This window comes from Chiloscyllium plagiosum, chromosome 30 (genome assembly GCF_004010195.1).
Source record: "Chiloscyllium plagiosum isolate BGI_BamShark_2017 chromosome 30, ASM401019v2, whole genome shotgun sequence".
Classification (NCBI taxonomy): domain Eukaryota; kingdom Metazoa; phylum Chordata; class Chondrichthyes; order Orectolobiformes; family Hemiscylliidae; genus Chiloscyllium; species Chiloscyllium plagiosum.
In genome coordinates, this window is record NC_057739.1 from 34,002,133 (window position 1) to 34,016,946 (window position 14,814).

The 14,814-nt window shown below is 43.4% G+C and overlaps 1 protein-coding gene across 2 annotated transcripts in view; it reads left to right on the plus strand.

Annotated features, from left to right (window-relative positions):
* The window catches only part of gsna (gelsolin a), a 78,305-nt gene extending 63,748 nt beyond the window's left edge, over nucleotides 1-14,557 (plus strand). For both annotated transcript variants that reach the window (XM_043720304.1, XM_043720305.1), the window contains 6 exons: nucleotides 4,349-4,519; nucleotides 6,727-6,901; nucleotides 7,845-7,966; nucleotides 10,426-10,503; nucleotides 11,265-11,325; nucleotides 14,182-14,557. In XM_043720304.1, coding sequence (XP_043576239.1) covers nucleotides 4,349-4,519; nucleotides 6,727-6,901; nucleotides 7,845-7,966; nucleotides 10,426-10,503; nucleotides 11,265-11,325; nucleotides 14,182-14,354 — 780 coding nt within the window. In that variant the 3' untranslated portion in view covers nucleotides 14,355-14,557. The remainder of the gene's footprint in view (nucleotides 1-4,348; nucleotides 4,520-6,726; nucleotides 6,902-7,844; nucleotides 7,967-10,425; nucleotides 10,504-11,264; nucleotides 11,326-14,181) is intronic.
* Nucleotides 14,558-14,814: the final 257 nt, after the last annotated feature.

Consider the following 14,814-nt stretch of genomic DNA (forward strand, 5'->3'; position numbering starts at 1 on the left):
CGAGGAGACTAGGACCTGTGGACACAGCCTTAGAATTAGAGGGGGTAAATTCAGAACAGAAATGTGGAGACATTTCTTCAGCCAGAGAGTGGTGGGCCTGTGGAATTCATTGCCGCGCAGTGCAGTGGAGGCCTGGACGCTAAATGTCTTCAAGGCAGAGATTGATAAATTTTTGATGTCACAAGGAATTAAGGGCTACGGGGAGAATGCGGGTAAGTGGAGTTGAAATGCCCATCAGCCATGATTAAATGGCGGAGTGGACTCGATGGGCCGAATGGCCTTACTTCCGCTCCCATGTCTTATGGCCTTAAATTTGAGGTACAGAACCAGTGAAAAAATATATTAAAGAAAGGTAAAGAAAATAAATGAAATAAAATTACGGAGCAGAATGAAAACAGAGGGGGGTCGAGATGGGATAATCATCTGAAGTTGTTGAATTCAATGTTGAAACCGGCAGGCTGTAACGTGCCTAGTCGGAAGATGAGATGCTGTTCTTCGTTTGCTTTGCTGTTCCTCCAGCCTAGTATGAATACCTCCCCATTTCTTTTTTTAGCTTTGACAAAGGGTCAGTTAGACTCAATGTCAGCTCTTTTTCTCTCTTTATGGATGCTGCCAGACCTGAGATTTTCCAGCATTTTCTCTTTTGGTTTCAGATTCCAGCATCTGTAGTAATTTGCTTTTATTCAGAGTAAAGCTGTCTGGGTTCAGTTGGATTTGTTGGTGACCACAGTGGGTCAGAAATACTTGCTGTAAACCTGAAGGCCCAGAAATTGCATTAAAACATCAAGTTGATTGTGACAGATGGAAATTTCCTTTGAGGGGAGGTCTGTTGCCCACATTTTAATCGCTGAGGCAAGAGATGGAGAGCAGTATCTGTGCTGGGAAGGGACAGTCTGACCAAACAAGGTGGGGCTACATGGTTCCCTCTGGCTGTGACTAGCAACAATAATGGGAACAGAAGAAGGCCATTCAACCCCTCAAGCATGTTTGGCCATTCAGTGAGGCTGTGACTAATCTCTGCCTGTCTCCAGACAGGCAGGAGCTGAGTGTTCAATCACCCCATGCTTTGGCAGAAACCCCAGCAAACATGGCCACTTTCAGAGTGACTTGGGGAAAGGGTGGAAAGATGGGAACCGATAGATTTTAGAATGTAAAATCAAACCGGTTGTAGCAGACTCTGTTAGGGTTCTGACTTTGATGTAATAAACATTTTTAGATTAAAGTACAGCATTTTGATTTCTGAGAAAATGCAGAATGCAGATGCTGAAGATCACGGTTTTAAAAAGTGTGGTGCTGGAAAAGCCCAGCTGGTCAGGGTGCATCCAAGGAGCAGGAGAATTGACGTTTTGAGCATAAGGTCTTCAGGAATGAGGGGTTGGCCCAATGGATTCTGGGGGGGGGGGGGGGGGGGGGCAGGAAGGTAGATGGGAATGTGGTAAGTAGAAGAGGCATGAAGGTGATGAGGGTGAAGCAGATACGTGGGAAGGAAGATGAACAGGTCAAGAGGGCAGTGATGAGTTGAGGGTTGGATCTGGGATAAGGTGGGAGGAGGGAAACTGAAATCCGCATTAATCCGTTGTGGTTGGAGGTTCCCAAGGTGGAAGATGAGGTGTCGGGTCGCTAGAGTTTGGCGGTGGAGGGGGCCCAGGATTTGCATGTCCTTGCCGGAGTGGGAGGAGGAGTTGAAGTGTTCACCCACAGCAGTGGGGGTGTTTTAATGCATGTGTCCCAGAGATGTTCTCTGAAACATTCTGCAAGTTGGCATCCTGCCCCTCCACTGTAGAGGATACCACATCGGGAGCAGCGGACACAGTAGATGACGTGTGTGGAAGTACCTGTAAATATCGGATGGCGAAATCTAAAATTCAAGTGCCCAGCAGGTCTAGCAGCAGCTGAAAAAGTGAATATTGTCATGACCATGCTCTGACAGTTCCAATGTAATCCTATTCAATTTGATGTTAACTCTGCTGTTTCCTGTGTTGACTGACAGTAGTTTCAGTTGTGTTGGTGCCATACTTCCATCTCATGTTAATCAATCTCAGGGAAAGTTTGACTGAAGACATGGGATTTGCCCCCCCACAGCATAGGGGCAATTGCAATATTGCATTGCTCTTCTAACACCACACTACCAATAGAAATGAATCCAGCAAGTCTTCACTTTTTGGCAATGTTTTCTGTTTAATTTTTGTGCTGCTTTAAGACTGCCCTGCCTGTCCGTTTTGAATTAGTCCTGTGTTCAAAACTTGGCTTTACATTAATCCTATACTTCTCAATTTTTACAAACTGCTTTTTTTTTGAGTTTTTTCTTTCAGTTAAACATGCCCACTCCTGTGCTATTAATGTATCCTCCTCTTGGTGGATTTTCTTCCATTTCGTTGATCAACTTGTTCAGAGATTGTGCAGGGACAATAAACAGGAGAAAGTGAGGACTGCAGATCAGTGTCGAAGAGTGTGGTGCTGGAAAAGCACAGCTGGTCAGGCAGCATCCAAGGAGCAGGAGAGTCCACACTTTGAGCACAAACTGGTGAAGAGCTTATGGCCGAAAATCGACTCTCCTGCTCCTTGGATGCTGCCTGACCGGCTGTGCTTTTCCAGTGCCACACTTTTCGCCAGGGACAATAAACAGACCTGATTTTTGAATTTTAAAATCCGTTCACCAGATACAGTGTCACTGGGTTTTATTACCCATCCCTAGTTGCCCTTGATGGTGGTGAGCTGCCATTTGGAGCAGCTGCAGTTCATGTGCTATAGGTAGACTCATAGTGCCCTTAAGGAGGGAATTCTAGGATTTTGACCTAGTGACAGGGAGGACTAGCCCCTAGTTGTTAATACAGAGGACTTTGCAGGATAGACTGGTCTGTGTTTTTTGAATTTGTTTTTTATTTGCAGTTGCCTTTTCCAGTGTCTAGGTTAATGCTAGGTGGTCCATCTGGTTTCATTTCTTTGAGATTTTGTAGTGATTGATATAATTGGGTGGCTTGCTAGGCCACTTCAGGGCAGTAGAGTCAACCACGTTGCTGTGGGTCTGTAGTCACTTGTAGACCAGACCAGGTGAGGATGGCAGATTTTCTTCCCTGAAGGACATTAGCGAGCCAGATGGGTTTTATGACCATGGTTTCGTGGTCGTCAGCAGTTTCTTAATTCCAGATTTGTTGTTCAGTCAAATTCCACCATCTGCTATGGTGGTATTCGAACAGTTGTCCCCAAAACATTAGTTGAGTTTCTGGATTAATGTCTAGCAATTAATTTTACTACGCCATCACCTCCCTTTTTTTAATCAGTTTGATGTTTGACCTGTTTGCATTATAACACTTTGTTTTCCCCAAATATACTATTCAACACTTTCTAAAAAATCTTTAGAAAACACTTTCAGTTTGAACATTACAGTATTTGCAAGGAAATTCAACTTGTCCTCATCTGTTCCACACCACAGGGTAGTAATCTGGAATCTAAAGACTCCTCTCCATAGTGATGTCACAATAACTATCTGCTTCACTAATGTCCTTTTTTTTAATTAGGGAAGGAAAGCTTCTGTCCTTCCCTGGTCTGGCCTTCATGTGACTCCACGTCTAAACTGTTGTACGCTCTTTAACCAGCCCCTAAAATGACTCAGCCGGCCACTCCATTTCAAGGGTCATTGGGGAGGAACTACAGATGCTGACCTTTAGCTGGTGACATTGTCTTGCAGTGAAGAATTGTTTTTAACCAAAGGAAACTTAATTTTTTCAGTTTGCACGTTCTAACAATGTGCAGGGTTGTGCATGGTGTTAAAGGGCAGGCATTCTATTTATCAGCAGTGTGAGATATGCCACCTAGCAGTTCCAACTACAAACAGAAAATCACCTGGCTGGCCATGGGCCTGATCCTGTGTACAAGTAGCTCGCTGCTTTTAAAGTGGTGACACCGATCATGATCCAAGTGTCAGAAATTAAGATCCACAGAAAAGTGGGGGAGTAAAATAAACTACATGTGAGGGAGTGGGCTGATGAGTGAACAGAGCAATGCTCATGAAGCTTCTGACTTGGTATAACTGTAAGAACAGTAACCTGTAGCTTATTTAAATAAATTCCATTAAATTTACTGCATAATATAAAGAGAAACATTTTGAATCATTTTTTTGAGGCCATCTTGACCTTTTTAATCTGGTATTCTGTCTGTGCTTTCGTGTCTGAGGCTAATTCTGAATGTTGCTTTGTTGTAGTGCATTTACTCTAGGCATGGGTTTGCACAGATTTGGTTTTCTAACAATTAGTGAACTAAATCACTTTCAGGATGCCCATGACTCATGCACTTTCCAAGATTATGTCTGCACGTGAGAGTAACAGTTTGTGTTTCCTTAACTGAACAGGTCCGGGTGATACAGGGGAAGGAACCAGCCCATTTGATGAGCATGTTTGGAGGAAAGCCATTGGTTGTTTACAAAGGTGGGACCTCCAGAGAAGGTGGCCAGACTGCGCCTGCGGACACACGTTTATTTAGGGTCCAAGCCAGTAGCTCTGGATTTACCAGAGCATTGGAGGTCAGTTCTAATACTAGCTCTTCATTTCTCAATCTTCAAAAAGCCTCAAATCCTTATGAGGGAAATAAGTCGGTATTGTTAAGTGTATAAAGGCAGATCCTTGTTTTCAAGGTGATTTTTGAGGTCATTGACGATACAAAAAGTCTCCCTTTTTTTTTGTTAAAAAAAATTACTTAATGTCTGCCTTCACCACATGACAGATGAACTTTATCTTCCCCCTTGGTTCCTCGTTCCTGTAGGAATGCTGTGCAGCCAACAGGTGTCGCTGATGCACCTATGCATGACTGATGCAGTGACACTGAATGAACTAAACATTCTGGTGTGGGCTGTACCAAGCATAACAAACCAGCTGGTATCGCAAGTTCCAGTTTGGGGCATATTGACCATTCTCTTCTGCCCCTCCCACCTAAAAACAATGTGGCTCTTTATTTGTCCTGAGTCCCAAGTCAGGCCTTCCAGCAGCATGTATCCTGTCTGTCATTGGCTCCTGTCATCACTAGGCAGTGTCTGTTGTTTGGGATGGTCAATGGCTCTGCCCATTCCCAATGATCCAACATACAGCAGCGTTCAACTTGATGCAGGCTATGTGGTTGCTACTGTGACCCACAAGGCCCGAGGGTTCCTGCCAGCATCCTTCCCTTGACCTTATGCTTTCAGTGAGATGTGTCTATTAAAGCAGAGTGGGTACTGACCAATACGGTACCCCAGTTCACATTGGGTGTCGGCTCACTTCCTGGCAGTTCCCTCCAATTGCCCAGCCCTCATTTGTCAAGTTCATCTGAAACCCCACCACTGAACACCACCTTTCAGAGGAAATCCTTGTCCTGGATGAGTAGGGAATTCAAAGGAGCATGTAGAGGGGACTGGAATCACTGTGCAGTCAGGTTCTAACTTTTTTAAATTGAGATGGTGACACCAATGTACTCCACTTATGCACCAATCACTGCTTCCTCCCTTCTTTGTGAAGAGGCTTTTTTTTTGGTGTGTAATTAATGTTGCAGAAATAGCTGGAGAAACAGAACACTGCATCACTCCTATTGCTCACTGCACTGAATGGGTTCTTAAGTTCAGCCTTACAGAGGGAGTTGCTGGCTGCAACTTTTCTTTGGTATTGAATGTGGTACTGGTCACAACACAAATTGAAGCAAAGTACTGCAGTTGCTGGAAAATTTGAATGTTCAGTCAGATCTCTCCTGTCAGATGCTGCCAGACTTGCTGAGTTTCTCCAACATGGTCCATTTCAGAGTCCAATTCTGAAGGAGGGCCATACTGGACTTGTGCTGTTAACTCTGTTTCTCTATTTGAGTTGCCATAGCAAGAAGCTGGTCAGACCAGACATTTGGATTTCTAGTGAAAGCTTCCTGTGGACCAGATGGTGACCGGGATTGTGAACTGTCTGTTTGCTTTGATCTTTTTGCAAACCAGATCCAGCAAGGTTTCTCCCATACCATCCAAAACCAAAATTAAAGCATTTTCCAGCACATGGTAATTGGTCATCGACTCCTAAAGTTGTAAAGATTTTAAAAATTAATCTGAAAGGATACAAAGCTTTTGCTGTGTGTTTACTTTTTTTTTGTCTCACTTGTTCTTTCCAAACCCCATCAATTTCCCTATCAGAGGGATTGGTGGGTTGTATTTCTTTGTTTCCTCGTTTCCTCATTTCCTAAGGCCCTAGGCTGAAGACCCACTTTGTAGCTCGGCACAGCCATTTCTGCTGCCGACTCAGTACAGTGCAGTCTTTCAGATCCAATCTTGATCTAAGACCCCACTTGATGTTAAAGGCTGGTCCTGTTCTGTAGAACAGCAGGGCACTTATTCCCAGTGTTCTGGTCAGTATTTACCCCTCAGTCAGCACATAGTCATTATCACACTGCTGTTTTGTGGGAGCTTGCAATGTACATGTTGGCAGCAGCATTTCTGGCATTAGTGTGACTTTTTTAAAAAAGTACTTCATTGCCTTTAAAGCACTTCAAGACACAGGGTGACTGTGTGTATGGTGTTATATAAATGTAAGTCTTTTTTACTAAACCAATTCTGTCCTGTGAGGTCCATGTGTCTTGGTGGGAAGACTGAGATGTTTGCGAGTGTATTTGGACAGGGCATGTTATTTGGCCTGGAGGCATGATGAAATAGCCTGTGTATTTGCAAGTGGGTTTTCAGAAGCCAGCAGCTGAACTCACTGATGTTGTGCACTCTATTCCCTGCAGATTGATAATATTGCCTCCAACCTGAATTCAAATGATGCTTTTGTTCTGAAGACTCCTGAATCATCCTTTATCTGGCTTGGCCATGAGGCAAGTGACGCTGAGAAGCAAGGAGCACAGCAACTCTTGGATATCCTGGGAATTGATGCCTCTGAAATAACGGAGGGCAGTGAACCAGGTGGGTTAGTAAACCTCTACACCACCTGATACAACACGTTTTAATTCCTAATTGTAAAAGCCTCTAAGTTTTTCTGTAATGCTAATGCAGGAGTATTAAGTCACAACCACTGCATACTGTGGACTCGATGGGCCAAATGGCCAGCTTCCATATTATAAGCATTCTAAAAGATGGCTACATAAAGACCAAGATTTTTCTGCCTTTTTTTTTATTTTCCCCCACATGCTATCACCTGACAACAGTACTGCTTATTTTTCCCCAGCACCCATGTCATGTGTATGTGCAGGTGTTGGGCACAGTGAAAAACAACGTGTGTAAATCTCTATTTATATTCCACCACCAGGAAGAAAGGAAACACCTGAGTGGCCAGTGACGAGCAGTGCCCTTCTCAAAAGGCAATGCCGTGTGATCAAACAGTGAAGGGGAGGGCAGGGATTAAGTCAATGGAGTTGGAGGGGGAAATAATACACTCCACTCCCTGTGGTGCCCACCTCTCCCTGAGAATCTTGAGGGTGTTGGTGGACATCACGTGCTCCTTCTCCAGGGACACCAGGGCTCTGACATAACCACAGAAGAGGGGCAGGCAATTGGACATAACGACCCCCTCCATGGCAGACCAAGATTTTTATACTCAATATGGCTTTTTGCCAGTTGTAAAGAAATCTATAATGTGGACTGCTGTCTCTCTTTAAACCAGTGACTGTAACAACCCACAAGCAGCCATCTTTCACATGGAATAAGTGTGCTGCTTAAGCCTTGTGTGCAGTCATAAGTAGGGCTTGTGATGTCCCCACCTCTGAGCCAGGAAGCCTGGGTTTAAGTCTGAGCTGCTGTCAACATCTCTGAACAGGTTGAGTAAATATCCACAATCATCAGTGTGCAGTCTGCATGCCTCCTTTGAATGGAGTGAATAATGTGTCTCTTCTACTCTTTGCCATGACAGATGAGTTCTGGTCGAACTTGGGTGGAAAGGCAGAATATTGTACTTCCCGAAGACTGAAGAACAAAATGGATATTCATCCTCCTCGCCTTTTTGCATGTTCTAACAAGACTGGGCGCTTCATTGTGAGTTTGATCTTGTAGTTACTGGGCCTTGGTTGTTTTTTGAGGAGGGGGTGGGGATAGATTTAGGAGTTGTGATAGAACGGTACCATTTTCACAGAAGGTAGGCTATTAGAAGTCAAATAATTGTTTTGAGCTCTCCACTGCTCGTGTGTGAGATGGGAGTCAAGGACCTGAAGACATGAGCATTTTTATTTCATTCCAGTTAATTTCCCAGTGTTCAGTGGAATGAACTTTTTAAGCAGTGAGTGTAGTCTGAAATCTAGACGGGTTGGTTGGTATTGCAGCAGTGCTAATGATTACCACTAGGCTGTATAGTATAGGCTCAGTTTACAAGGCTTAGATTTCTTTTGTTTAGAAGGGCTGATTTCAGCCTCCTTGAAGTGATGACCCATTTATATTGTGGTAAGCTCGCAATGACTTAATGCACATCCACAGAGACTCCACAAACCTTCACATTTGAAATGACCTTGATGTAAATCTTAAATAAAAGAAACACTATTTCTTTATTTTCAAACAAAAAATGGTTGTTAGAAGTAGAGGCGTACCAATTGGGGGTCATGAGGCTCTATACTGGAATCGCCCATTGTTTCTACTTCACCAATGATTTGGGTTGAGAAGCTCAACCTGGGAAAAGTTGGTATCTGAAGAGGTGGCCCAAGTTACAGAATGGAGTGGACAAGATATATCACTGACTTCATTGATACTGTTCACACAAGGTATGTGAAGTCTAAGAAATATAGACACTTGATGTAGGTGGGAAAGAGAACCTGGTGGATGGTATTGCAGGAGTTAATGATGAAAAATGGGATAGGTTTGAAAGACTTGGTCACTTTGATATTCAACATGTTTAACTTGTGCAGCACATCAGTCAACAAGGGCTTGAGGATGCTTGTCTCCACTGCCTTGGCTACAAAGTCAATATTCAGAATTTGTAATGTTCTGTTGACCGAAATGTGTGATTGAGTCACCAAGGCTGATCCACCTTTTTTTTTAAGGTTCTGTTATCAGGGAAAACTCTTTTTTTCACTACTTGCATCTCAAGCCTTATTTCTACTGAAATCTTGTAGAGTTCTGCAAAATTGGTATAATTGTTTTTAAAATAATTGATAGTCGCGTATCAAGACACCTATAGCACAAGAGGATAATGGGCTTTAACTGAAATGGTAAGCAAGTCAAGAACAATGAATGGAAGGAAGCTTACTGACATGTGACCTATGCTTGTCGAGGTTAGACCATGTTCGGCTGATATTGGGTGGATTCTTTGCTCAGCCTAATTGAGGTGTGGACTGGCCATTGCATTCTACTGTGAGTAGGCAGGTGTTGAAGTCCCCCTCCCTGAGATGGGTCAAGTGGCTTTGTTTGTTATTTATCAGGTGCAGTCCACCTGGTTGGAACATGTGCCTGTTTGTGCTGCAGCTCTACCAGATTGCCTGAAGCAAAAGCAACAACACTGGGTAAATAAGAGTGCCTGTTGATGCAGGAGTGAGGACAGATTTCGTCAAACATTTTGGCCCTGTGCCAGTTCTTTGCCATGTGGGTTGCTGATCTCTACAAGTAAATGCAGAGCAGCTGAAGGTTGGAACTTTTCACTGTGATGGAGACCAGATAATCTTGTAATTCCTGTTTTTGTAAGAGCAGGAAACTGAAGAAGTTTAGTCCCCAAGAACATTTCCTTCCACAATCATGTACATACCAATTTTTTTTCCATTAACCTCAAGCCCTCGGGTAGTGGAGTGACTCACGTGAAAACATTAACACTGCCATCACCTAGAACTCTGAAGCAAGTGTTGGACACAAGCTATCTAACTGGGCATAATACCTTGTGTTAACAGTTCTGCAATTTAAAAAAAATAAAATCTTGTGATCCAAGTCTGACCTAGTAACTTTTAATTCCAGATCTCATTTTATTTTTAACATGGTATAGTGTCACTAGGCTGTTAGTATTATTGAACAAATTTTGATGTTAAATTGTACAAGAGGATATTGGGGTGGCTGATCAGAGGTTGGCCAGAGAGGTCTGCCCCTAAAGAGCATCTTAAGGGAGATGTTGAGAAGTTCAGGGGGATGTGCGCAGAGCAACTTCAAATCTGTTTATCAAAGGGATAGCATGAAGAGGGTCAAGAGTGTGGTGCTGGAAAAGCACAGCAGGTCAGGCAGCATACTAGGAGCAGGAGAATCTATGTTTCGGGCATAAGCCCCTCATATCATGAAGAGTGTTCTTGGCCTGTCAGAAAGGGTAGAGTGTTTGGGAGGCATGTGTCACAATGAAAGGAGTGCTCATACTATTTGACACATGGTTTAATGCTGCATCTAACTTGGTTTGGGGGCGCGGGAGTGGGGAGATAGGAGAAAATGCTCTTCACTGCCTGAAGGAATTTCCCAATTCCAATGTCTGTCTCCTTAGAGCCCCTACAACTGCAACTTAATGACCTGAAAGTGTTTTTCCATTTTCTTGACAGGTTGAAGAGGTGCCTGGTGAACTCACCCAGGATGACCTAGCCACTGATGACATCATGCTTCTTGATACATGGGACCAGGTGAGGTGTTTGTTGGGTCATATCTGTTTGTAATCACAAACTGCCACACTTTCTATCAGGTTATCCTTCACATTTTTCTGTCCATTTGAGGGTATTGCTAGACATTCCGCTACCAGTGTGTAGTTGCCCTGTGCCAGGTGCTGGTGGACTCCTGCCTGGTTTGGGCTCACCCATATTGCTTTTCGAGGGAGTTCCGGGGTTTTGACCGAGGGACAGTGAATGAACAGCAACTCCCTTCCAAGTCAGGGTGGGGTGAGACTTGGAGGAGAACTTGGAAGTAGTGGGATTTCCATCTCTCTGCTGCCCTTTTATTTGTTGAGTTGGTATAAGTCATGAGTTTGAGAGGCTTAGGGGAGTTACTGTAGCTGTTTTGTGGATGCCATAGTGCTGGGTTTAGGGGGAGTGGATGTTTTAAAGCATCGTGGAAGGGATGCAGTTCAAATGTATTACTTTTTTCCTGAATAGATATCAAGCTCCTTGAGTGTTGGCGCTGCACACACTCCCAGGCAAACAGGGAGTACTCCATCACACTGCTGATATGACCTGAAACAGTGGGCAAGCTTTGCTGAGCTAGGGGTGATATTCCCTTTAAATTGCACTGGCACTTTGTATCCCTGGGTAAGACTCGGAGTACTGAGTTCCACCATACTACACCCTGTCTCTTGCCTCAGCCATTTTAATTTGTACAGGAAGCCAGTGTTCATCTTGAAAATCTGCTGTCTTTTTTCCAACTGAGTTGGTATTGTCCTTTTTATTTCTAGGTGTTTGTGTGGATCGGTAATGAAGCACGTGAAGATGAAAAAGCTGAGGCCTTAAAATTAGGTAAGAATTTCACATCAAATTTGTTCATCTTTCTACACCATCTTTTTTCTTTTATAATTAGCACCAGCAGCCCCTTCACGTTTTAGTGTGATCCCAGTGATTTTAGAAGAGGGTGATGTTTATTGTTTTGTGAATCACCCCAGTGCGTCCACTGAGGGGAAGGCTTTCTCAGTTATAAATATCCAATGCTGATCGATCATCTCTGATCAGGCATGGCCTGTCCAGCGTGGTGGAACACCCTGTTCCAGGCCCAACAATGTGGGAAGCAACTCCCTGGTCCATTTGCGTAATTTCATTGGAAAATGAAGAAATCATTCTCTCCCTGTAATGTATACGGGAGGGAGAGGAACATGGAGTGCATGCAACAGTGCTGAAAGGGCTATACGTTGCAAATCTGTCCCCTAACCCAGTCTTTCTAGGATCAACGTGACCTGGAATTTTGCTCTTTTCAAGTTAGACCATGTTTTGATCACCTCCAAATTTAGTCTTAAATTTTTGATCACATCCAATTAACAATACTGTCCAGTGTAAAAAAAGAATGCCACCAGATCAAAGAATCTTAATTTTGGAAACTTGCCAGAATGTTATTGAGCTGGTGTTCTGAGGCACAGCATGAGGATGAGGTTCCATCATTTGGTGTGTTCATAACTTGGTGAATTGAGCAGCAGGGGGGTGTGATGCGATGACTTTCCAGAGTCCCTTTTTAATTGCTGCCGAAGAATGGCGTTTGGATGTGACTTACGGGTTCGATTGAATAGTGCCATCTGCCTTCAGTCTCCTGTCAGGGTGTAATTAATTATCTAGTGCAGATGGTAGACGCCAACTTGCATTGTTCCTTCAGAGGTAGGGAGGAATTGTGTGAATGGGTGGCGTACAGGGAGGTAACGTTCAGGATTAGGCTGGTGGGTTTGGGAGTTAGTTTCTGGGACGCTTTGAAGTAGAAATGTCATGGTGTTCCCTTTTGGCATTCTCTTTTGAAATCTGCACTCGTTTAAATATTGAATAAACTGGGGATGGGAATATTTGACCAAGACTCAAATCTATCCAATGGATTGGTAACAAAGGTAATGGATGAGGAAGAGGAAACCACTCCTTGCTTTGTAGTCTCTTACTGGGTGGTGACTTCTGATGACAAGTAACATTTTTTTAGGTTTCAGTAATTTTATGAAAGATTGCCATTTACTGGGGATAGATGAATTAGAACCTTTGGGCACAAATATTGGTGTTCTTCTGTAGTTAGTGTAGTGTCACAAGACTGTGGCTGACAACTGACCTGTGGTGTGGGTGTGAGGCATAATGATTTTCTGTTTGTTTTTTTTTCTCCTGAGGGTTTGATTATGACTGACTTGTTTTTTCTAATTAATACTTAGAATGCTGATTTATCTAGTGAATTGTGACTTAAAGATCACAATGAGACGGCTGTGATATCTATAGTGGAAAGTAGCATTAATGGTGGGATTTGTTCTAATCATGCTAAGGGAACATCCTTGTGCCAATACAATTGGGTGCATGGGTAGTGAAAAGAATGTGCACCTACATAAGGTAGCTATGAAGTGAATACTGTATACAGAGGAACCTCTATTATCCCAATAACCCAAAATCCGATATTCAGATAAGCGATATCAGAAGGGGATCTCAAGGTCCCAATAGAAACATTACATGAAAGAGCTGTTTCAACCCTGATTGCATCTTTTTTGTTTACGATATGATGAAATACTGTCGACAACAGTCCTGGACAGTCCAGGCACTGTGCCTACGTGACTGATGTCGCTCTCTCTCTTGTGCGCTGTCTCACGCGCCCCACAGTGGTGTACTCTAAAGTCCACCCTTCCCCAGATCATCTCTCCAACATTGTCTGTGTGTACGTGTGTGCTATTTGGAGACTTACTCCCCACAGGCAGTGGCAGCAGCAGCTGTTGTATTGTTGGTGTACAGTCAGGCTGCCGTGGATGGGGTGGGGTCTCGTGCACTGTGTGCTTTTGCCTACTCTCCTGGGCGGGGAGCAGACTTCACAGCACTCTGAGCCTCAGAGGAAATCAATTAACCGAATAATCAATTATCTGAATGAAATGCCCACCTATCTCGTTCAGATCATTGAGCTTCCTCTGTATACTCGAGTAATAGTTGATCTCGTGTAAAAGTTGATCCGTTTTTTTATTTTGGCCAAATAGCCTGGTCTCTTCAATATTGCTTGTAAAAGTCGACCCTAATTCCTCACAGATAAAAGATTGTGTGCCAGCTGTCACCTCCCGTTCCAACTTTCCAATCTGCCTGTTATCCCACTCCAGGTTTTCTGAATTACCATTATTCAATGTTGTGTTTTCTTTCTTCGGATAAAGATCAATTAGACTTGTGCTAATACGGTATGAATTTCAGCCCCTCAAAAGTAGTAATAGTTGACCCCATAGATTTAACCTTAAAATGTAGTCAAAAATCTGTAGTAAATTACACCACCACCTTGTGACGTAGCAAGCCAGTTTAACACTTACTATGACAGCCTTCATCTTGGTTTGAGCCAATCCTCAGTCACATCCTCAACCAATAGGAAACCTGTTCAGAGAGTTGTCCTTTGGATTGAAAGAAGAGAATTAAGTGTTGATCTTAGTTGAGCACCACTACCCCCACATGTGTGTACACATTGAGATGTTTGTATATACTTGAATTCCACATTTCCTATGTTAGCCATTTGTACAGTTCAATGCCAGTAATCCCGCTTTCCCCAAATCTCATTGCAGTGAGGCTGATCAGTGCTAAGGTGGATTAAATGGGGCTTTTAATGTGAGAACTGTCCACTACTACAAAGATTTTATAGTAAAGGATAAGCACTCACTATATATACTTTTCTCTTCAATCTAGCTGAAGAATATATTGAGACGGACCCTTCCAGCAGGGATAAGGAGACACCAATAACGCAGGTCAAACAAGGTTCTGAGCCTCCCTCCTTTACTGGCTGGTTTTTGAGTTGGGATCATGATTATTGGAGTATTGATCCCTTGCAGCAACTCATGGGCATGGATGAAGAATCTTAAAGCCCTGGGAACATTCCCTACTGTCATGCTTTTGATCTCTCTTTTTAAGGAGCTTTAAAAGATATGAATGTTAAAGTTGCGCCAACCATGAGCACTGCTGCTTACTGCAATTTTCTGTGCAATATTTAGGCTGTGCATTGGCATGTGCCACATGTTCCTGCCTCCTGCTTTTGGTAATTAATAAAGATTGACTGACTATCTGAGAGCAGAGCCTAGTCACCTTTCTTTGAAGTTCGTTTCATGCCTGTTTCAGACTGGCAGTCAGTTCCTGGTGTGACAGTCACATGGTTCCTGTTCCTCTCTAATTAAATTAAAGCCTTGCATTGAGGTTTCACCTCAGGGTAACTGAGGTGTAATGCCAGAAATGAAAGCTGCTAGGTGTACTGCACATCAGCTCCCACAATTGGTAACGTAATAGACTAGAGCATCTCTTTGTGATGTTAATTTGAAAGGTAGTTGA